We start from the raw sequence: 23,232 nt of genomic DNA on the forward strand, positions 1-23,232 counted from the left end.
GAGCATTTTGCTGTATTTTCCAGTGACCAGTGTAGAGACTGTGTCTTTGTAGCAGGAGCACTTAACCATGGACCAGAGGCTTTCTGTGTGCGCTGCCAGGATGGGTTAATGAAAAATTTTATTTCCAGCATCACTGGGTTCCTGAGAGCAATTTGAGAATAGGCTGTGGGCTGAATGAGATGGCTGTTTAATGCCATCAGTCTCTGGATGGCATCAGGGAGGTTCAGAGTCTGAACAGACTCTGGTGCTTGGAGTGTGGGGCTGAAGGTGGTGGGAGAGGCTGGGCATGAGGGAAGTGGTCCCATCTCCCCAAAATCTTGCCACGAGGTGTGTCAGTGGGAGGAGGTTGTTCTGGTTTGAAAAAAAAAAACAGTGAGAGACTCCAAGTCAGAAATACAATTTATTAGGAAAAGTGAAAAAGAAAACAAAATACATGCAATAATACAAAAGAAAAACCACTGACAGAGTCAGAATACAACCTGACACCCTTTTTTGGTCAGGGTGTTGGTAGCCGTCCAAATTGAAATGGCTGCAGCCCTCCTGGAAATCCAGCGGAAGAGAGCCTGAGTCTGGTGTCCCAAAAACCCAGATTATATCTAGTTAGGAATGCTTGGCTCCTCTCTCTGGGCAGAGCATCTCACAATGGGATGCTGTAACTTTTATCAGTCATGCAGTGATGTTCAATATCCCATTATCAGATGTCTCCCTGGAGGTAGAATAGTTGTGAAAGAGATAAGGAAAACTGCCCACTTAACAGAAGACAACTGCCATACAGATGGAATACATCTTGCCTTTCAATCTGGGACAGAGGTAAAGACTCTTAAGAGGATGAGGTGATGGGATAGTCTGTGGAACTTAATACCTGAATTGCTGTGTCTGAGTGAAACAGTTTGGGGATATCCCAGTTTTCTGAATGATTCCCCATCCTCCCATGTTAGAGCTTCATGGAGCTCTGGGGCCCACAGCCTGGCTGTGCTCTAGGAATGTAGGAACCTAAGCCAAATTTCTGTTTCCATACCTTAGATTTCCCAGTATGATCCCTGAATATGAGAGCAGAAAGAGCAAGGGGAGTCAGATTGCCTGCAAATGATTGTCCTGAGATCCTCAACATCCTTGCAGTCTCCACAACAACATCCATCCTCTGGACCTGGGCTGGAGGCTATTCTGGAGGCAGGAACGTCTCAGGAGCATCTCACCTGTTAATGTGAGAGCAGGGATCTCCTTCATCCTCCTCACCTGCTCCCTGGGAACATTCCCTGGCAGGGAGAACATCGATTCCCTCCTCTGAGTCCCAGCCTGCAACACACCAGGGGCTTTTCTCTGCCTGACTCTGCAGCAGGAAGTGAAATACCTGTGACTTTGAATGTGTTCACTCTTGGCTTTGAACTTTCTGCTCATCCCATGTGTGTGTGACTGTGAAGAATCTCTCCCTGTAAAACGTATTGCTCTGATGTTGAAGAGGCTGAGAGTGCTTCTGTTCTGGTACTCTAGACAGTGTCAGTGAGGGATAAGGGAGATGCAGATGGTTGACTGGGATTTAATATCCCTTCTGAATTATATCATAGCAGCTGTTCGGTGTATCCTGCTGCAAGGTCTCTGAGAGGAAGGGCTCTGTCTATGGCAAGCTCTAAAAGAGGGAAACTCTGGTCTCGTAGGTGGATAAATAAATAAATCCAGGGTGCATTTATTTTTTTAGCTGAAAGAACAGGCACTTCAGAGAAAACATCTGCAGGGAGAAAGTGGTGTGAAGGCTTCTGAGCAGAGAGATTGGCTCCCTCAGCAGCTCCCTGGATGGCTGCTAGAATGGGGAGTTGGCACAGAGCTGCCATCCTGGAGCTGGGCTTGGTGCTTCCAGGGTGTGTTTGAGAACATCTGGCAGAGGGCCTGTTCTTAGAGCAATCTTACAGAAGTCTTATAGACTGGGATTTTGGTGTTGCTGCCTGGGTTTGCAGGGAGCATGTGTGAAAGGGAGGGGATGGGCTGTTCTCCTGTGTGCTGACCAAGGCCTCTGCTTCCTGCAGCGGAGAACAGAGTAGGGCTGGTTCTCCCAGGGCTGGTACTGCCTCACAAAATGCAGACTGAGGAATAATTGTTTTCCCAGTGTGGTGGTCCAACAGGGAATAATCCTGCAGCTGGTGCAGGCTCATGGAGAAATTAAGGCTAGAAGGAACTTCTGGAGGGCATCTCACTGAACTCCCAGCTTGGGTTAGAGCAGGTCTCTGGGTGGTCAAATATAATGCTGCTTTTTTTCAGCAGCAGCTCTCCTGCCCGTATCAATGAGTTTTGGGGCAGGAAAAGCTATGTGATTATCTGAGGCCAGGGAAGTCTAAAGGGGGATCTTTAAGTTGAGAGCAGGCCACAAGGAAATATCATCCTTTTTTCCTCCTCTGGGCAAACTTATTTGTGTGCAGCCCTTTTTCTGGGGCTCAGCCCTTGCTGTGCCACCTTTTGGTGTCACTTTTTTGGATGTAACAGAGTAATCTGTTTTAGATTTTTTGTTATCCTGTGAAGAGGCAATTATGGACATGAGTTTTCAGCAGGCACGAGGAAGGAAACACTCCTTATGGCCATGTGAGTGTTTGGATACTGGAAAAGAAATAAACTGCAGGTAAAGTAATGATCCAGCCATTCTTTGCTGGCATGGATTCCCAGTGGTTTGAGATTTTTTTTAGAGCTTTACTCCTGGCTGGTGACACAAATAAACGACTGGAGCTCACTCCAGGTACTGAGAATCAAGAACTAGACTAGGATTATCCCAATGCTTGGTCACAGATCCAGCCTTCATCTATTCCAGTTACTTCATTAATAATCTTTTTTGTACAGATTATGTGTTTAGTCCCTTTAGTTCTCTGCTCGTAATTCTGGGAATGTTGTCTGTATTGCCTTTTCCTAATTACTTTCTCCTTGCTTTGAAGGGTGAATACCAAAACCAGCTTTTTGGGTTGAACTTGAAGCATCCTTTACTCTTCAGCATGATGCATCAAGAACTACAAGCCACAGATGAGAAAAGTCATTGTAATATAATTCCAGGCCTATTTGCTCAAGTTTATTTTTAAAAAAGCAGAGAACACTTGAATTTCCAATGGCCCAGTTTGTGCTCTGAATCACAGTCTGGGTTTAGGTGGTCCATTTATTCCTGTGCTGTCAGTTCATATTTTTTAAGACACTGGGTATTTGAGGATGTTCAAGTGTTCTTAACTCTTACAGACTAGATATATATATATGTATATATATATATATAAATATAAACTGTTTACAACCTGGGATGTGTCCATCCACCACAACTTTACTGGTATATTTGGAATATCTTGCTGAAAAAAGGAGCTTCAGCATGGAAGTAAATCATGGTGATTTTTTTCTGATTAAGTGTTGCAACCTGAATTGCTGCTAATAAAGTCCAGGGTAAGGAAGCAAAAAGGGCCTTTGCATAATATTCACTGATGTTTAATTCAGCTGCCTGATAAGATGCTCAGAGTCCCAGGCAACCTCATGGGGAGTCTCCTGCTTTCTCTTGCTCAGAGGCCAGGACTGGACAGTGGCATCGGGGCAGTACAAAGAAAAGGGAGAAGAGGGAGGGAATGGCTCAGAGACATGGGAACAGGAAAAGGAGCCAATGGGGTCTCACAGCTTTTTGAGGGAAACTTCTTGTCTCCCTAACCTAGGGGATGCCTCCCAGAGTCTCCAAAATTAAGGACTTAGAATTTGGCTCATTTGAAAGAATTTTTGATATTCCATGTTTTTGGATGGTTAATAAACCAGAGGACCACACTTCCAGGTACTTGGTGTGTTACTTCTTTTCCTGGGCGGGGCTTTTTTTTCAATGTATAAACTCTAGTGGGGGAGCTGCAATTTTTATTTTTATAATAGAAGACATTAGGGAAGAATCTATCTCAGCAGTTTGGATTTTGGCTGGGGTAGAACAAGTCAAGGGGAGGAACCTGGTGGTGTTTGGGGTTTTTTTTTTTAATATTTAAATATATTTTCATTTTAAAAATAAAAAGTAGAAGTGAATATAAAAATAACTGAAAATAAAAGCAAAAATAAAGAGGTGAAAATTAAAGTAAATAACAAAAAGTGAAAACAAATGTAAGCAAAGCTGAAAACAAAAATCAAAAGTAAAGCAAAAGTTGCTTTATTTTTACTTTTATTTTAAAAAAATATTTTAAGGGTGTTGCATTTTTCTTGAACAAAGTCCCATGTACTTGGTCTAAATCACCTTTAATTGTGAAGCTTCTCATCTTCCAATTAAACACAAAACACAGAACAAGCATTTTCTACCCAAAGAAGAACAGGAATTTCTTTGCCCACAAAACAGCTTTACAGTCATGTTTACACATCCAGTGCTGTTTGAGAAGCTCCAGCTCTGGTGTTAAAGCTGGTCTAAAATAAAAAACTGTGTAGTAGTGGGATTTTGAACTTTATGTTTAAGAAATTGCTTAATATAATTGTAATGGTTTGTCCCTATTCACCCCTGTTCAGTTTTCCTAAAAAGTCTCTCCCCAAAGCTGTTTTTCCACCTGCTTTCCCGCCTTTCCCCAGTCCTAGGGTATACCTCCCTTAGTTCCACACCCTTCCCTGTCTGTCTTCTAAATCCTGCCCCTGCAGTTTGTCTGTCATTATTTGCTGCACCCGCTTATCTGGAAGTTTCTGTGTCAGTTATGATATCTTCCTTCACTTGTTGGTACATTATGTGTGCACTCTCCCCTTCCCTGTTGGTTTTATGTTTACACATATCCACCCCATACTTGTCCTGATTTGTTGTTACTGTTAGTGTTTAGGAACACACAAAATGACGGGATATGACTACCTGCAGGTGCTTTTATTGAGAGCTCTGAGAATCAGGGGTACAGACCAAATCTGACTCTGACATGGCTTTCGAGCTGAACATATTTTATATTCTATCATTATATAGCTTACATATTAATTATTAAACTTATATTGTTCTATTGTATACATTGACATGAGTTTCTTGTGATCTTTCTTAGGCCCCTGACCACAGTTTCTTATGATTATTCTTACGATTAAACAGTAATTATATTTAATTACTAAACAATCATCACATCTAACAATTATATAATTTATCACATACTAGCTACACAGGTGCAGTTATAGCAAGGTACAAGGTCTTCATATACCTAGGGTATTTACTTTTCTTTTCAGGGCCTACTAAGCTTAATTTTCCTTTTAACCCTAAATCCCCATGATTTAAAAACCTTTTACTATCATTAGGGCCGCCGTTTTTGCCACTTGAGGCCTTTTGGCTTGCCTTTGCTTGCAGCCCTGACACTGTCAGCCAGCGCCGCTCCCTTCTCCTGCCGCTAGGCCGCAGCGGCAAAACTGCCTTCTACAGAAGCTCAGCCAAGGAATCCATGTCCTCACATGATAATCAGTCAATTGGTTAATTAAACTCTACAGCTTTGAGTCCAAGAGTTAAGCTGGGAATGCATCTCCAGTTATTTTGCCATTTAAATCCAAATTTTACTTGGAATTTGCTACAGAACATCAGGAAACTTAAACTGTACATAGATATGTACACAGTAACTTAGGTTTCCTTCAGTCTGTAATTAAAACCAGCAGCTGTGCATCTTCCATTCTTTATTGGATCCCTAGGAAAGACAAGGATTTTGGCCAACTCCTCTTTTCTGCTCCCACCTTCCAAAGGCTTCCGTAACAAAAATGTTTGATACAACATTAGGTTAAAGGAGAACCACAACACAATACAAAAACTATTCAAACTGTTATGTGTAATAAATATAATTTGCACCATTCCTTGTATGAAATATGTAATATTGGATACTTGTTAAATCATGCCCGTCGTATTAGTTCCCCCCCACCCCCCCTTGCAGGCGAGACTGGATGTATATTGGAAACTGATTTACAAGTAAAAGGATGTGGCTTGGCCAGGAGATGGGCCATGTCTGGGCTCCAGGTGTTGATCATCACGATCATCGGTGCTGATCGTCCAAGATGGATATCATGGAAATCCTCAGACAGATCCATGTGAATACAGCCTTCCCGTAAACTTTCATCAAGAATTCAACTACTCCAGACATTGAATTATTTCTCCTCATCACCAAAAAAAGAAAATCTTATTAACCTATAGACTCTGAATAGAAGAAAAGACTAACTGCTGAAATCTTGGCCTCAGGCGGAATTTTCCCTATAAAAACCATTTGGGCCAGGATGGAGGTGTGTGGGCATAGGAGAAAACCTCTGCTGAGGCTGACTCCTTGTTGCACACCCAGGGCCGACCCTGGGCTCGGCTCTGTCCTTTCCGTGTGGCTGGCTAGATAGAATTTGACTGCAAATAAAATGATTTTTATTTTTAATCTGGCTGAGTAAATTCTCATTTATAACAAAACCTACAAAACTCTCTCTTTTAAACCCCAAACCCCCTCTTTTAACACCCAAACCTCCTCTTTTAAACCCAACTAAAACTCTTTTTAAAGCCAAACAAACTCCTGGCCCTTTGTAGAACATTACACAATCTAAAACAAATACTTTGAATTTCAGTACAAATAAATGTGAAACTGATATAGTTTATGAATAAAAAAATTTCTCCTTTCTGTGACACTGCTGGGGCCCAAGGTATAGTTAAGATCCAGCCCTCACAGGAGCTGTACGACAGCTTGGCCAGGTAGAATTTTTATTCTGATAAATCGCAGAATTAGGTAGGTTTTGTCCATTGTGACAATAGTCTCCCAGTGAGGAAGAAACAAAGGAGGAAACAAGAGCTGCACCATGTTCATCAGATGCCAGCAGCCCACAGGGGAAAAAAGGAACCACCTAAACCCCAGCAAGAAAGGACATTTTTTCCACCCTTTCATGGCATGGCAACACTCAGCAGGTGATGGAGCAACTGATGGAGCACTGGTAACACATTGTAGGGAAACACATCAGGTCAGCAGAACAGATGAATCACAAATATTCTGCAAATCAAGTAAAAATTATGTTATTTTATAGATTCAAGTAACACCTCTCTACTACACTCACACATCAGTGAGAGAACTACATTCTTTATTTTCCAGCAGCATAACCCTGAGAAACAAGGGCCAGTTGAACTAACCAGTATAGGAAGGTGAACAAGAGGCAACTGCTGTTCTTTCAGAATCCCAGTATCAGCTCTGGAGAGCAGTTTTTCCAGGTTTTGCTGTACTATTGATGGCTTCAGCTAGGTTTCCAAGTACTGCTGGCAGCTTATGGCTCAAATCCATGGTAACTCATTTTTTAATCCAGGTAACTCATGCCCCCACCACAATATCAGCATATGTGGGTATCTCTACCCAGCACACACAATCAAACCAGAGGAAAGTATTGGATAATGATACTCAGCATTAGAAAAACCTTTCTTTATCTTTACATACAACTTTAAACTGAGGCGAGGAGCCTGGCTGCTGTTGAAGTTGGAGACTCCAAAGAAGAGCTCAGGTTTTCTGAGGTGTCCTGAGGACAAAAGGTTCACCAGATTTAAATAGTTGCACCAAAGGTGTTTCCACATTGCTTTCTGGAAATCGGTAGGATGTATAATAACCTCCTCACCAGATTCCACTGTGCTGGAAAGGATGCTCCTAGTGAATTCAAAACACCTCACAGAACCAGCAGAAATGGGGCACAATGAGGCATCCTACCACCAGCCTCAGTACTCACACAATGTATAAAACTCCCCATAGCCTGCAGGGAAAATAAATATTATTAAAGTTAATAAACAGGGCATTTTTTTTTTTTTTGTGAAACACATTGGCACACCTGGATTTTTAAATTTTATTTCCCACCACAAAACACAGTCACTGGTATCTGTTTTCAAAGCAGTGCTGGGAAAAAAAACACCTCCCAGGAATTCATAAACATGTCAGGACAGAGGTGAGGGATGTGAGCACTATGAGACTTCACAGATGTTACACCCAGAGGAAACTGTATATTTTTCAATAAGGCCACTCAAACTCTTAAGATTCATTATATTTGAGCATCTCATTATACACACACATTTATCAAACTGTTTGCTGGTCTGAAGTTTCACGAAGTACAGTGGAAACACATTTACAATTACATTGAGTTTATCCCCCCTGTTACACTGTGTAACTCTTGCTGGAACCCAGACCATCCTTGAAGCAGGACCAGCCTCTTCTCCACCTAACACTTCATGATCACCACCCAGGCACATTCAAGAACCTCCAGCCTCCCATGAAAACTACTCCAGCCAGAGCTGGAAAACTTCCCCCTACTTGGCAGCACTTCTTCAGTTCTGTTCCCTTCTCTGGACAGTCTCCAGCACCACAATGTCTTCCTTGTAGGGAGGGACCCAAACCTGAGTACACTATTTAAGGTGCAGCCTCACCACAACCTTGGATGAGATCCAGGCTGTGTATCCTCAGAGAAAAATAACCATGTACTGCTGACTGTTGTTTCTTAAATTGCTTGAGTTAATAGGCAAGAAACACATCAAGATTTAAAAAAAAAAAAAATAATTTAAAAAGTAATGGAAAATTTTAAGTTCTGGAAGAGATGAGTGACCTAGAAAATCTGATTGTCCTCTGAACAGCAGTTGTATTAAGTTTGGAAGCTAAGTTTAATAATTAAGCTGAAACAATAGATTTTAGTGGTGCTTAAAGTACTAATTTCAACTCTTTTTAAAACCATGAATCTCCAGCAAATCTCTCAGCAACGACAATAAAAGGTTTTGCATACAGATCTTAGTACTGGGGGTTTGTAAAGCACCTCAGCTTGTCCAGCAGCACTTTTCCATATGATCTCAAGAAGTGTCTCTTCCCTCTGGCTGAGGCAAGAGGATACCCAAATTACACCCAGCCATCCTCCAAAGGCTTCTGTGTCCAGTTCCTCCAGTGTAAAAGCCTGTTCCTGATATATACCAGCAGCAGAGGATTTGTGGAAATGGGAAACTTACCATTACATTCTTCTAACCCTTGCTGTGAGAAAACTTGTGAATTCAATCTGGAAGTGCAAAGGTTCCTTCCAACACTTCAGCACGTCTGTTCTGGATACCTCAATCAATTCTTCAAATTTAACTGTGCAGCAGGGAATATTTGTCATCAAAACCACCAGTCTTAGTGTTTCTGTGTGAAGGTAAAATACAGGTAAGAATTACCTTAAATCCTGACTTGAGCAGCATCATTTAAAGCTTAACAATGTGTGAAACAACAAAGAGACACAGCATCGCTTTCTGGCCAAGGTATTTTTCAGGGAATCACAGATCACAGGCCATGGACAAAGAAAATCATCCACATCTCTGCATCTCTCTGGGGACTAACAGTGCAGACAGACCAGGAGCTACACAAGGAATTGAATGTTTTGTGACAAAATAACAGGAGCAGCATCTGTCAGGTCTGTGTATGATAAATAACGAGGTCACCTGTAATTGAACTCCTGCAGTCACATATCCTAACCTGCCTCGGAGAGGCAGGGACTGCAATGAAACATGTGTCTACCTCCCACCTATTTCAGGGTCACCTATGTCCACAGCACATGACCATCAACACTTTTGGGTGGACAGTGGGGTCTTTACTGATCACTTGCATCTTGTCTAGTCATGGAATCCCAGAATGGTTTGGGTTGAAAGGGATTTTAAAGAACTCTCATTCTAACCCCTGCCATGGGTTGACTCTCTACTCAATTATTAGTTTTACTCACTTCAGGCTTCACTGGGAGAGAAGATGTTACAAGAAATATCAGTCCCATACCCAGGCTAGCTGGGAACTGTAACAAACACAGCCACAGCCTCAACAACCTCAGGTCTTCTTTCTACTTTATTGACATGAAGAACATTAGTCATGTATCAAATATGGGGCAACTCTATCTCCTAACATGGCAACAGGTAATTTTGGGTGCCTGCTCAAAGAAACCTTCTTGGGCTTGGAGCATGATCCCACTGAACCTGTCAAACACACAGCATGATGGTTACTATTTGCTCTTACTTACAGGTATTCAAAGAAAGAAGGAACATCACCAAAAAAACCCAACATTTTATGCAGCAAAACCCTCAGTAAGAGATTCAGCACTGCAAAGATAACATTTGGGCAGGGAAAAATACAGAAAAAAAGTAACATCAGTTGATCAAAGGGGAAAGAGATTGTTTATCCCCTTCTTTTCAATCCAAGCTCAGTATATACCAGGGTGTAACCACTGCACTGAGCTTCCCATTTGTGGCAGCCAGTCTATAACAACTTGACAAAATTACCTCACTTCTAGTCCCAGGAGGATTATTAACAATGGGAGTACATCACCTCCATGGAGCACAATGCAAGCGCTCACTCCAGTACTGGAGAGCCACATCAGCCCGACTTAAAGGCAGCCAGGTCCTGGCAAAACCATTGCTCAGGAGGGCAGCCTGCTTCATCCTCTGTGTGTGCTTGCCAAATGTGGGAGCCCAAAATACTGCACTTACTTGGTTTTCTCTGCTCCTCGAGGCTTTTTTCTGGACACAAAGCATTGGTCTTCTTCCAGCCCTGCTCCAAAAGGAGAAAATACAAGAATAAAATAAAATTAAAAAAACAAACATACAAAAAAACTCAAAACACTACCAAAAAACCCCCAAAAAACCAAAAAAATAAAAAAAACCCAAAAAACAAAAAATAAAAATAAAATTCAAAATAAAAAAAATTAAATAGGCAGTACTCACTCTTCCAGAGAGCTCCCATTAGGCTGGGAATTGCAATTGGTCTGAGGTAGGAGGAATTTTTCTTTCCTCCCAGCCTGCGCAGCACATCAGGGATTTGTTCAGACTAAACTGGCTCTTGCATTTCTTAGGGAAATATAGTAAACGTGTTGGAAGACAATAAAATCAGTGCTGCTGGTGCTCCCTTGTTCACCCAGCCCAGCCCTCAGCCAAGGGCATGGCACAAACATTTTAGATGCTGATGATGACCTTTTGGATGATGATTAGTGATGTTCTTTCACTAATCCTCCTAATGCTATCTTTTAAATTCGATTTTGTTCTCCATCTCCCCACAGGAAGGATCTGCTCACATTGTTCTGCTGCAAACAAAAGGAGACTCCAACAGCAAGACAGACACCCCTAACTGGAAGGTTTTGTTTGGAAGTGACCAGCTCCAAGGAGGGAATAAAGGTGTTGGAGAAAAATTGAAATCACTGCAGGGTTTCAGAGATTCTCAAGAACATCCATACTCCCCACCCCCAGCCAGCTGAAACCATCATTTTGCTTCAAAGGTTTCTCAGCCAAGCCCCCTGCCCAGCAAACATCCCATCTCTCAGGAACACAAACTCTTGGCTCATATGCCTAACTCAGCTTCTGATGATAAACAAGCAAGAGAGCAGCTACCCTCCATCCTTTCCATCCACTGGCCACCCATCCTTTCCTGGGCAGATTTATCCACATTAAATCATACACAGTCCCACCCCTCAGATATTTCATCCACTGCCCAAACCATTTTGAAGCCAACATTGCCTTAGCCTGCAGCATGGTGTTCAAGAGATCCATGGAGGAGATGTGTTAAAGCACTTTATTGGTGATCACAGATAGTCTGTACATTCAGCTTTGTACAAAACCCTCTCAATGAAGACCAGGATGACAGCCACCAGGAGCTTTGAATGCTGGCTTGGCTCCCTTCTGAGGAAGCAGAAAGGAAAACGTTAGAAAAACAATCAGATTTGTCACTCCAGTTGGACTCCAACAGAAAACTAGTCCTGCAGTCTGCAGCCTGAGCTGCAGCTCAGAGAATTAAGAACTTGTGGCTACCAAAGGGATGCACAAGGAAAGACTTGGCATGTTCTGTCACGCTCTGCCTCAGGGTCCTGCCTTCTACTTCTAATGCTCCACTGTCAAGTGCCACTGTAGTTTATCAAGACTAATTAAAAACCTCATCTCAAGAGCTCTAAACCATCAGGGAAGAGATTTCCATGCCCACCACAGCCTCATTTGTCATCTGAGCTGCTCTCTGGCAGCAAGGCGCCACTGGAGCTCTTCTTCCCTCTGTGGAGGCACAAGCCACAGTCCAACTCCACGTCGATGTCTCCAAATTTTAGCTGGCAGGACTCATTGCAGCTGCAGGAGAGACAGTGACAATGGTCAGGGACTTGTGGGTAGTGAAAGGCACTGGCTCATCCCACCCTGCTTGGGAAGGCTGCTCTGTGGTGGCATGGAATCCACCCCTTCCAGCCAAGCCATGCTTGGATACACATGGATCCCCACACTCCTTATCCCATGACACACTGGTGCATGCATTTCCCAGCCCACTGTTGGGTCTGGGTATTGCTCTTGGCCACCCCAGCCCATGCACTGTGCCAGGACCCCGTCATACCAGCGGGATGCAGCAGCGTTGGCGGCCACAACAGCCAAAGCGCCCATGTAGTGCCAGCAGAAACACATGGTGAGGAACAAGAGGTTGCTGGAGTCGCTCTGATCCCAGCCTGGTCCTCCCCATGGAGGGGACAACACAAACCCAATCTGGTCACAGATGAAAGAGAAGTCAGACTTTAGCACATCCCTCCTGTTTTCCTCCTGACTTTAGCCCACCTGCTGCAGCTGACTGTGGACTAGAGGCACTGTAACCCCAAATAACACTTAGGACACTGCCTTTGGCTTCCCCAGCTGGTGACACAAAGGTGTCAGGAGGAGATGGATTCTCTGCAGATAATCCTTAGGGCTTGCAGTGCAAGCCCAGCATCTTGGAAAGGGTGACATCCAAAAGGTGACGCTGACAGTCTGTGCATTTCCCCCTAGACAAAAAGCTGTGAGATTACATGAGAGATTTCCAGATGTTTCCAGTTACTTGGAACAAACAGAGGAAGAAAATAGATCTAATAAAATTAATAAAAATTCATTATTGTAGTTTCCCTTCCTTGTGGGCTCCGATTTCCGTTTTCCATTCATTTCCAGCTCTGTCCATGCTGCAACATGCATTTCATGATGGCAGCTCTGGCACTGAGCCTCATTTCCTCTTCTTATTTACAAAGATATTTTAACAGCCTAGAAATTTAACCCAAACAGATGTACCTACAGCGGCAGCCCCACTCCACTCGCCTTCCTGGGCACAAAGATCTGAGGAGAACGCTGGATACACACTGACCTGCCATAGCCAAGAGCCCTGGAGAAGGAAGGAGCTGGTCCTGAAGGTTTCCAGGATGATATGGTCTCGGAGGAACACCTCTAGGAGGGCACAGAGGGCTCCAGCAAAGATAGCAATGGTCAGCAGGGAGTGGACGTGCTGGTCCAGCACAGCGCCACTGTAGTCACGGAAACAGAAGAGCAAACCTGCCAAGATCCACTCTGTGTTAGCAAAGGACACTCTGGGATTGTTCTCTTAAAAATCATCTGAAAACTCACTAGTAGGCTTCAGGCCTTGCCATGATCTGCCTTGGAGGGAAGAACCAGAGACCCACCAGCTGCTGTCACCGCCTTCCCTCTGCAATAACCAGGCAGCCCCAGCACTGGCTCAGCTCTGCTCCTGAGGAACCCCTGTACCTGGGGAGGCCTCTGAGCCCCTTTACCTGGGGGAATTCCTGTGTCCCAGCCAGGGCTGCAGGAGAAGCTCAAAAGATGGTGGGGAACTTTGAATCAGGACCTGTCCCTCTGCATCCAACCAAGCTGGGGGGATGTCACCTTTTTGTACTTTCAGAGTGAGAGAGCTGTTGGCCATCAGGAGAAGCACAGATCCCTCAAGCCTCCCCGGTGGCATCCAGCTATGGTTGGATCCATGTTTAGGAGGAGAAGAGAGGGGGTGGCTGTCACAAAGCCAAAGTCATCATGCATCCACGCACCCTCCAGGTCTGCCTTTGTGGCCCCCAGACTGCACAGGAGCTGTCACACCCCATGAACACTGCAACAATTCCTTATTCTGTGCCCTTCCCTACCACCAGGTGCAATTCACCTTCCACAAGCAGAGCCAGGGACAGTGAGAGCCGGTCCAAGCCAGGGGGCAGCTTGAGTGGAGAGTGTGAGACCACCTCTGTGATGCCAGAGAGAAGGAAGAAGAGGTAGATGGTGGAGTAGTGCCAGTGGGTGAGGTCAGTCCAGCTGTGTGTCTTGGGGCTGTACAGATGCAGGTGAGGACCAGTGGGCACAAATTGCTCCACCAATATCCCTGGACAAAGAGAGAAAATGTCACTTTTCCTTATATATGGGGAAATGACAAGCCTGAGGGAATGTTCCTTTGCAGGTGTGGACCTGTAGTGATGTTTGCCCAGGAGAACACCACCAAGCTCCTCATCCCAGGGTCTGCCACAAGCGTGTCCCTAAGCCCTCCCATACCAGATGTTTCTCACTAAAACAGGCCCAGTGTTGTGGGGGAGTTGCTGCTGTGCTAGTAGATATTGGGGCACAGACTCATCATCACCCTCTCTTACCTACTAGAGCAAAGAAAGCTTTGACTGCGCCTTCGAAGACCTCTGTGCGCCCACGGCCTGGCTGGCCCTCAGCATCCCCTTTCCTCCTGAGGTACTTCAGGGGGTACCTCACCGACCACCACAGGCCAAAGGCAAAGAAGAAAGTGCCTCGGAGGGCACTGCCCAAAAAAGTTGCTGGCATTGGGCTCATCCTCTGGACCTGCAAGGACAAACATTGTCTGAGGACCAACCGAAAGCATCCCCAAGGGAGTTGTTGGGTTGCTCAGCATTCCCCAGGGATCCACATCATGACAGAGCAGGCGTACATGGCTCAGGTGCAAACAGGGATTACAAACAGAAATAGGCTATCAGCACAGGGAAACTGCCACTGTGCAGCACTGTGTATATACATATTTATGTGGCTGCATATAAAATAATCTGAACTTCATGCCAGAAAACAATACAGTAGTGCCCAAGAAAGTATAACAGCTATTAGAAGAGGAAGCACAACAAAGTTTTTACCCATAAAAAGCAACATGACAATTATTTCCATAGATCATAAACTTGCTCCAAACTAGGCAATTACCAGGGTGTGTGTCCAGTGCTGGATTAGGAGCTTCAGCTAGTGAAGGCTTTTCTGGGCTGTGCAGGAGGAGGCAACCCAGAAACCATTAACATTTGGAAAAAGAGCCTTATGCATATTCTACACAACCTTTGTGTGGCACACAAGTGGTGATTTGACACAAGAGATTTCCTCTCCATAGGAAGAAGTATAAAAAAAGCCTTGACTAAGTCAGATCGATGCCAGAGTACCAACCAAGTAGGATGGGGAGGAACAAAGGCACAGCAAATTTTTATCCTGCAAAGTCTTTCAGCCATAACAAAATTCCTTAGAAAAATCCCAGTGTAGCAAACACAGAAAGGAATAAATAATGATCTAAGTGTTTCTAGCATTGTTTTACCTGGGAATGGTCTTGTTGTCTTCAGAAAGACCTCTAGAGCTCCTTGCTCTCTGCAAGCTTCTACCACTTAAGGAGGAGTAATTTTTCTCCTCCTCATGGGCTTTCCGGTCTTTTTCTGCAGCTTGGATGAGCACAGAGGAAGGCATTACTCATCCCAAAGCTTCCACACCGACCTGCCCTTGCATCACAGATCACATCCTCACTATGTTTATAAATACCAAAGCAAATCACAAAGGTTGAATGAACAACTCCAGCATGTTCTCCGAGTCCTCCCACACTAGAAAGTAATTAGTCACTGCAAAACAAGGATAGGATGTGGCATGGCAAGTGCCTGAGGTGAGGGAGAGCTCTGCAAGATCTTCCAGGTCAGGTTATGGTTGCAGAGCCGGCATGGGTCAGACTGGCTCAGCTCTGTGTGGCAAACGAAGGATTGGAATGTAGAAACCACTGTCATCCTTTGTATCTCTGGGACACAGACAGTCTGGGAAAGGCTCAAATCTATGCTTAAGGTTTCCTTTCAGGATGTAAACTACTAAACAGCTTTTCAGGTAGGTGAGAAATGACCCATCCAGGAGCTGGGGATCAGGGATGGCTCTCTGCTGTATTTGGCGTGCGTACATTAGGGTGAGAATCCACATCTTTTTTGATTATACATACCCTGGGCACCCCAGCCAGGACATTTATCTCCCCTGCACAGACATCTACATCTGAAGTGGCTAACAATAAAGCACATTTAAGCATAGTACAACTGTATGATACATAACCAACATTTACCATTGTCCTACTTGTGACTGCAAGGGCAACAGCCTGAAGTTGGAGCACACCCTGATTGAGAGACATGTCAGGAACGTTAATGTGGCAGGATGAAATGGAGAAGGAGAGCAGAGACATCCCAGAATCCAGAAGTGACAAATGTGTTGCACCTGCAGCCCCAGAGGCTGCTCGAATCCACACCAGCATCCAGGGTAAACCTGGGGATCTGTCACCCCATATCCATCTGCCATGTCCCCCTTGCCCTGTTTTACCAGCAGACCCAGCCTGCTGTTTCAGAGCTGTCCCTGGAATCTCCTACCCTGTCCATCCTCTCCCCAGCAGAGCAGCCTCGCTCTTCCTTGCAGCACCAAGGACCCCCTTGCTTTGCAACCCCTCTGCAGCCCAAGCCAGCAAGGATTTGGGGAGTTGTCACAAATCTCCCTTGCTTCCCAGCAACTGAAGACAGCCCTTCAAGAGTCACTATAGATCCCAGAATGGTTTGGGCTGGAAAGGATCTTAGAGTTCATCTCTTTACAACTCCCTGCCATGGGCAGGGACTTGTTCCACTGGACCAGGTTGCTCCAAACCCCTTCCAACCTGGCCTTGAACACTTTTAACACTTCCAAGAATCCAGCCATGTCCTGTAGCAGAGATGTCCCAAACCACCATCAGACAAGCAGAAGTTTTCATGTAACTCACTTACTCACCAAAAAAAAAAAAAAAATCCCACCTCCTTTCATATAACAGCCACTATTCTGCAGCAAAACCAGACGTTTCCAAGCAACAGTCCACTTGCATGCACAGCTCATATATTTGAAACACAGAAAAACAACCCCCACATTCACAAAGCCCCTCGACCAGCCCAACAAGCCCAACCCCAACACCCCTGACACACTGGATTTCCCCACTCCAGCTTTGGAGGCCAAATGCACATAAAAGCTCATTTAGCTCCAAGGAAGTGGCAGCCAGGAAAGAGCAGAGACATCAGATTATTTATTCCTCCTGGGAGCTGCTCTGTCAGAGCACTTGAAATATGGCTGCAGACAGAAGTTATTACCTGAGCTGCCCCTCTCCCTTCACAGCTTCCAGGCTGTGATGCTCCTGCTCAGTCGCCCCCAGGAGCTGCCTGCTGTCCTTCCAGAGCTGTGCCTGACTGCTCACAGCCTCCTCAGGTTTGGTTTGGGAAGGACAGCATTCCTGCCCAACTTCCAGGCTCTCCCCCGGGGCCATTGCAGCTCCAGATCCATCACCATCCATGCTTTTGACCCCACCTGCTCTAGTGGAGGGGATTGCTGCTGTCCCTCTGCATATGCCAGCATTCTCTACAAGCACCCATCAGCATTCCAGGACAGCCAGGTTGTGTGCAGAGGACAAGTTCAGCACCTGGCCACAGACATTTGGGAGGGTCTTTTCTTTCCAATTCTTCCTCCATCCTTGGACACTTTCAGGGATGGAGCAACCACAGCTTCTCTGGGCACCCTGTGCCAGGGCCTCCACACCCTCACAGGGTAGGATTTCCTCCTAATATCCTATCCATCCCTGTCCTCTGGCAGTGAGAAGCCATTCCCCTTGTCCTGACACTCCAGGAGTCCCTCTCCAACTCTCTTGGGGCCTCTCTAGGCACCGGAAAGAGCTCTCAGGGCTCCCCTGACCCTTCTGATCTTCAGGCTGAACAACTTCCATCCTCTGCTATCACACAGCTCCAAAACACAATGATCCCTCTAAAAATGGCTAAAGCCAGAAATTTCTGGCACCATCAGCACCACTTCCACCAGCCTCACCCACAGCTGTCATCACACTGAACCCTTGTCTCTCATGGATGTTCTCCCCATGCTCCTTCTTTCCAAGTTCCAGCAGCCATGTCCATCCCATGGCACAGCTGCTCACTAATGTACAGATGGAAGAGCTTACCTGTGACTCCTGCCTGTCCTTCTCCCTCTCCAGATGTGTCAGCAAGGTTATTACTCAGAAGAGGCAGATAAAGGGAGAAGCCACCATGGGGAGGTGCCCCTCAGACAGGATGTTTGGAGCTGAACATCCTGTGGGCCAGTTCAAAGCACCCTGAGTCAACCACCTTTCACAACCTGGGCCACCTCCTGTCTGCTATTAAAAAAAACAGCCAACAACTCTCCTGGAGTTTGCCACAAAAATCCAAATAAGCAGCCAATTCCTGTTCACATGGCAACCATGTGTATTCAGTCATTAGGATGGGGCTGGCGATGACTGGGGAAAGAGCCAAGCAGAGAGAAGGCAGCAGCAAGGTCTGACAGAGCTCTGCTGGAAGTCTGCGAACTAGGCTGCCAGAGACATGGCAACCCTTTTAGGAGATCCAATCTTATAAAAGTTGCCTGAGGACAGGAGATTTTGGGCCAGGAGCTCACAAACCAGAGCAGAGCCTTTGTGAACTTCACCTCCCAGCCCACAGCAACTAAGAAATGGGGGCCATGGCCCTCTCTCCCTCAAAAGATGGGCAGGAAGGACACAGCAGCCCGTTTCCACTCCTTTTCCTCTTTAATACAACACTGCCCTTCACCAAGCAACCACAGACACAGGCCACCTCGAAGCTGCTGCCCATCCTGCTGATGGCTGCAGAGATAAGCAGTGCAAGTGCTTCAAGCAAATAAATACCTCAGGCCCCCCGAGTGTCCTCATGTCCTTCCACAACATTGAGGTGATGGTGCAGAAACATCCAACATCACCTCAGAGCCCTGCCCAAGCCCCTGACCCAGGCACAGCCACATTCTCAAGCCAGCAGTTCTCCTAGGAAGTTGTCTGTTTCTCTCACTCATGTTGCCAAACCACCCCAAACAAGCTTGTAGGATCAGCCCTGCCCAAAGCCAGCGACCCACAGAAACCCAAGGCTGGAGCAGTGCAGAAGCAAAGCAGCCTCCCCAGGGTGAAGGGCTGTGGTCCAGCACAGCCAGAAAAGCCACCAAGCCATAGCCAGGAGCCTTTTATTCCCATTATCATCATATCAAGTGGGAGGAAGGAAGGAAAACAAGAGGCTAGGCTGTGCCATACACCCATCACTGCTCAGTTCCAATGGTGCCTGAGAAGAAGGATGAATGGAACAGGGATTAGTACACCTGCAAAAGGGTCCTGGGAAGCTCACAGTAGCAAAGGGGATTCCACAAATGCAGTTTCACCCAAGCTTAAGCTTAGGAACTTGTTACATCATTAAATCCAAGCATAGGGAGGAATACAACCCTCATGGGAATTCTTCCTCACAGACCTACCCCTGAAAATAATGCAGGATGAAAAGATACCATTTTTGCAGCAGCACCACCTGCTGAAGGGGACCTCTTTCAGCTCAGTTTTCCTTCATGCAATCACCTACCTCTACAGACCCCTACCCCAAAGGGCAAGAAGCTGCTTCCCAAGCAGTAAGAGTCAAGCCCTTGGAGAAAGTGGGGAAAGATGAAGTGGGAGTGCAGCAGCTGGAGAGTTGATGGGAGGAACAAGGCCCAGCTGGAAAGTATCTATACAGAGGATCAATGTGCCTTTTTCCATAAAGGGCCAGTAAAGAGTAAAGACCAGAGAGAAAGTCTCTATGAAAAGGGCAAGTTAAGTTACAGACAGTGAAGGAAGTTTTCAATGCCTTAAATAGTTGAGAAAAGAAGGTTTCTTTTAAACCATCCCCATGAGAAAAATGAGGATTTAACTCTGACAGGTGGTTGGGAGAAAAGACAGCAAATCCCTCAAAATCCCCCAGCAGGTCACTGAAACTCCATGCATGGTAAAATTACTGCGGCCACAAATGGATGTGATTCCATTTCAGTTCTTTAGGAATATACCCCTCTGACTCCCTCCAGCTCCTCAAGCTAAACCCTGAATTGAATTTGATTTTGTATTTTTGTTTTTTCTTTTTCTCTTAGCTCTAACTGCAACATCTCCCTGAAGGTTCATCATCAGCCTCAGTGCTAATGAAAAAATGTAATAATGTTTGTCTCCTTCCTGGGGGTGGTGGGAGGCAAAATCTAATTAAAGGTTTGCCAGCAGCTCGAGTGCTGCAGATGGATGGTTGTTTGGGAAGTGCAAAGTATTATTATTATGACGAATGATAACACCGCCTTTCATAAACAGGCAACAGGTGGCAAAAGCAGAGGCGGGGCTTGTTCTGCTGCTACACTTAATTTCAGCCTCACGTAAAAGTGGTTGTGCAGGTGGCAGCAGGAGATCCTATCTCTGTCCCAGGAATGAGTGGCTCGTGGATGGGCTGTGCTGGCTGCTGATGAAGGGTTTGTATTTCCAGCTACAGGAAGAAAATGCTGCCAGGACCTTTAGCTGCTCTGGGGGTGTTGTCTGGGTTCCTTTGTAAAAGAAGGGCAGGATCAGCAGTTCCTTCTGGCCATGGATGAGCAGGACACTTGAGTGACAATATCAAACATCAGACTACAGTTACACAAGAAAACAACATTCCTGATACACCACCTAGGGATCCTGCTCTTTTTAAACTCAATGTGGATATGGATACAAACATTCTCCCAGCCCACTCCAGCTGCATGGCTGATGGGTCCAGCACAGAGACACTTTAACTCAATGTATAGAATCATAGATTGGTTTAGGTTGGAGAAAGCTTCCAAGATCATCAAGTACAAATATTATACGCTGAAAAACATCATCCAGAACAACTGTTTGATATTAATTTTATATTAAAAGCAAGTCTCCATCTAGGACTGTCCTAAAATATCCATCACTCAAGAAATAATTGTGAGGATGGCTTAAGGTTGCACCTCTATATAATAAGCCATCTCTGCACCACTGATCCAGACACCTTCATACCTTGTTTGGGTGCCTAAACTATTTAGAAACTGTTTTTAGTTGAAATGAAAATCATTAATTGTCATGCAGAAATGAACCCAAACTTAATCACATGCTGGATCTCTCTTCCTTTCCTGACCTTCATACCTTGGAAAAGAATGTGCTCCAGAGCTGAAAAACAAATTAGTGAGTGCTTTGCTGACAGTCCTGGGATGTTTGTGGGAGCAGGGAGTTAATGAGGCAAACAGAAACTATTCCAGACACTGGGTGCTGTGGAGGGAAAAGGTGTTTTGTTGCCATACAGTGACAGGAGACAAAGAAAGGAGGAGGGAAAGGAGACAGCAACTCGATTAAGGGCTGTGATAAACCCCATCCCAATTCCAAAAGCAAAGAGTGCTTTTAGAACCAAAGTCAGCTTTCATTTGTGCCCTGTGCTTTCATTGTGCCCTGGAATTGAAAAAAACCTCTGGCTTTCGAGGGTGGGAAGGAGGAAGATGACTGCATCCAGCTTGGATCTGTTCCTAGTTCAACAGCAGCTGCTGCCCTCCCGTGGCTGTTTAATGGGAATAATGATGCTTGGGCTGTTTCCTAAGAGAATTCACACAAGACCAGAAATAATTCAGAGCATCACACAAGGCCTTTTCGCTCTTCAATTAAGCCTTCCCTGTCCTGCAGCAATCCTATTAACTTGGTTTGTCCCCTTCCTCACGGCGGGGAGGGGGTCTCTGCCATTAGCAAGTGGCATCTGCAGAATGGTTTGTGTCTCCCCACAGCAGCCAGAGGAATTTGTGATGTTTGGAAAAACTATTCTGCCTTGGAATAAAAAAAGATATATACAAAATGTTCCACATGTTCAGTGGTTACGCTCATGAGACCCAGTCAGGAATTTATGAGATGGGTTTATGGAGATGCAGCTCTGCTGCTTCATTCTCATCATGCCCATCTCTGTTTGCACCTCCCAGTATCCAGCCCTGCAAAATAAACCAGCTCAGCAGTGGATAAACAGGAAAGCTGGCATTCAAGGAAAGCTACTTGTTATAGCAGAGTCAAAAAGCAATAAAATTCAGGCTGCAGTCTTTATAGTCTGTGACAGGCTCTTTGCACAAGGGGAAAAGGGTTAAAGGACAAGCTTTGCCTTCCCTTGGACCTGTGCAGTCATGAACATGAGCACAAAAATCTCTTACAATCCATCCCCCACTATACAGAAGGGAGAAGATCTCAGTGCAGAGTGTCCTTCTGGCCCTGGGCTTTGAGACATCAACAATGGCAATTGATGTTGTGCTGGTGGTTATTTTATTTATTTATATATACAGATGTACATGTATAATTTTTTTTAATCCCTGCACTAGCATGTTTTCCTTCTGTCTAGGAGGTATATTTCCAGTCACTTTTCGCAAGAAATTAGCTATTGAAGGTAGCCTAAAACAAACCATGTGTTTGTTTCATCTTGCTTTCCAAGCTGGAGGGATTTATTTCAATGGAAAACTGGGACATTTCATGAATCCCTGCTGCATGGCCATTTATCTTACAGTCCTTCAGGATTTGCAGGTCTGAGGAATTAATTTTTCTAAGCTATTATTACACGCTCTATAATTTATCAGTCTTAAATTTAAGGATATCAGCTCAGTGAGGATTTTTATTTCACATTTATTTACTCTCTTAGCCTTTAAGTGAACATGAAAATGATTTAAAAAATCCCTCTTTAGTTCAAAGCTTCAATAATAACATTTGTATTGTGCACAATCAAGCCCTGGTGTTGCAAAAATTGCCATAATCTCACATTCAACACTCTCTTAGTCGTCCTCCTTGGGGTGATGCCTTGCTCCAGAAGTGCATGACCTCAGCCTGGAGATTTTCCTGATTTCAGTCACAGCAGGTCACAGCCTCCAGGCTCTTGGAAAAGTCAGCTGGCCAAAGGATGCTCTCCATCCCTATGGGAACATACAGAGGAGCCCATAGAATGAACTAATCCTGTCACATTGAATATCCATGCTTTGTTTTGCTGCTAAAAATCACTTCAAGCTGTGCCTGTGTCTGAGCCAGAGGTATTTGGGTATGGATGGAGGGCAGCTACCCCTGTGAGCTCAGTCTTCCCCCCAGCAGAACCACAGGGGCACCTCTCACTCTTCCAAAACAAAAATATTTCATTCTATTTGTTTCTTCTGGAAAATCGACTGTTCATGTATTTGGAGCAGGAGTTTGCACACTTTTCACTCTTCATCAGAGCCATTCAAGAAGGCGGCTTGGGAGCTGCTGTCACACTTCTGCTGCCGGACCCCCAGGCTGATGTAGGGTTCTCCACTGCCTCTCTGGAGCCTCTGGATACAGCTGCAGCATAGGAGCAAGAAATCATTATTTTAAAAACCCCCAACCTAATGCCACTCACCAGAACCCTCATCCTAGAGGTCCTAAAATACTGTTGATGGGGGATTGAAAGGTTTTCATTCTGTATAAAGTATAT

The 23,232-nt window shown here is 45.1% G+C and overlaps 2 protein-coding genes and 1 long non-coding RNA gene across 3 annotated transcripts in view; all 3 read right to left on the reverse strand.

The window, feature by feature from the left end:
- Window positions 1–8,991: 8,991 nt before the first annotated feature.
- LOC110470987 (uncharacterized) lies at window positions 8,992–10,708 on the reverse strand. The gene is made up of 3 exons (XR_002465514.1): window positions 10,634–10,708; window positions 10,400–10,460; window positions 8,992–9,071 (listed from the first exon to the last, which is right to left on the reverse strand). It is a non-coding gene; the product is annotated as an uncharacterized LOC110470987 (long non-coding RNA).
- A 752-nt stretch (window positions 10,709–11,460) lies between these two features.
- LOC110470988 (transmembrane protein 45B) lies at window positions 11,461–18,098 on the reverse strand. The gene is made up of 6 exons (XM_077788060.1): window positions 17,922–18,098; window positions 14,317–14,515; window positions 13,842–14,054; window positions 13,041–13,225; window positions 12,273–12,418; window positions 11,461–12,016 (listed from the first exon to the last, which is right to left on the reverse strand). Exons 2-6 carry the CDS (start codon window positions 14,504–14,506, stop codon window positions 11,887–11,889), a joined length of 864 nt encoding a protein of 287 aa, XP_077644186.1. The 5' UTR covers window positions 14,507–14,515; window positions 17,922–18,098; the 3' UTR covers window positions 11,461–11,886.
- A 3,949-nt stretch (window positions 18,099–22,047) lies between these two features.
- Window positions 22,048–23,232, reverse strand: part of LOC110470979 (transmembrane protein 45B) — a 54,902-nt gene continuing 53,717 nt past the window's right edge. Inside the window, exon 6 of the mRNA XM_021531087.3 lies at window positions 22,048–23,099. Within this exon, the coding sequence (XP_021386762.2) occupies window positions 22,982–23,099 (118 nt within the window). The 3' untranslated portion in view covers window positions 22,048–22,981. The remainder of the gene's footprint in view (window positions 23,100–23,232) is intronic.

This window comes from Lonchura striata, chromosome 23 (assembly GCF_046129695.1).
Source record: "Lonchura striata isolate bLonStr1 chromosome 23, bLonStr1.mat, whole genome shotgun sequence".
Classification (NCBI taxonomy): domain Eukaryota; kingdom Metazoa; phylum Chordata; class Aves; order Passeriformes; family Estrildidae; genus Lonchura; species Lonchura striata.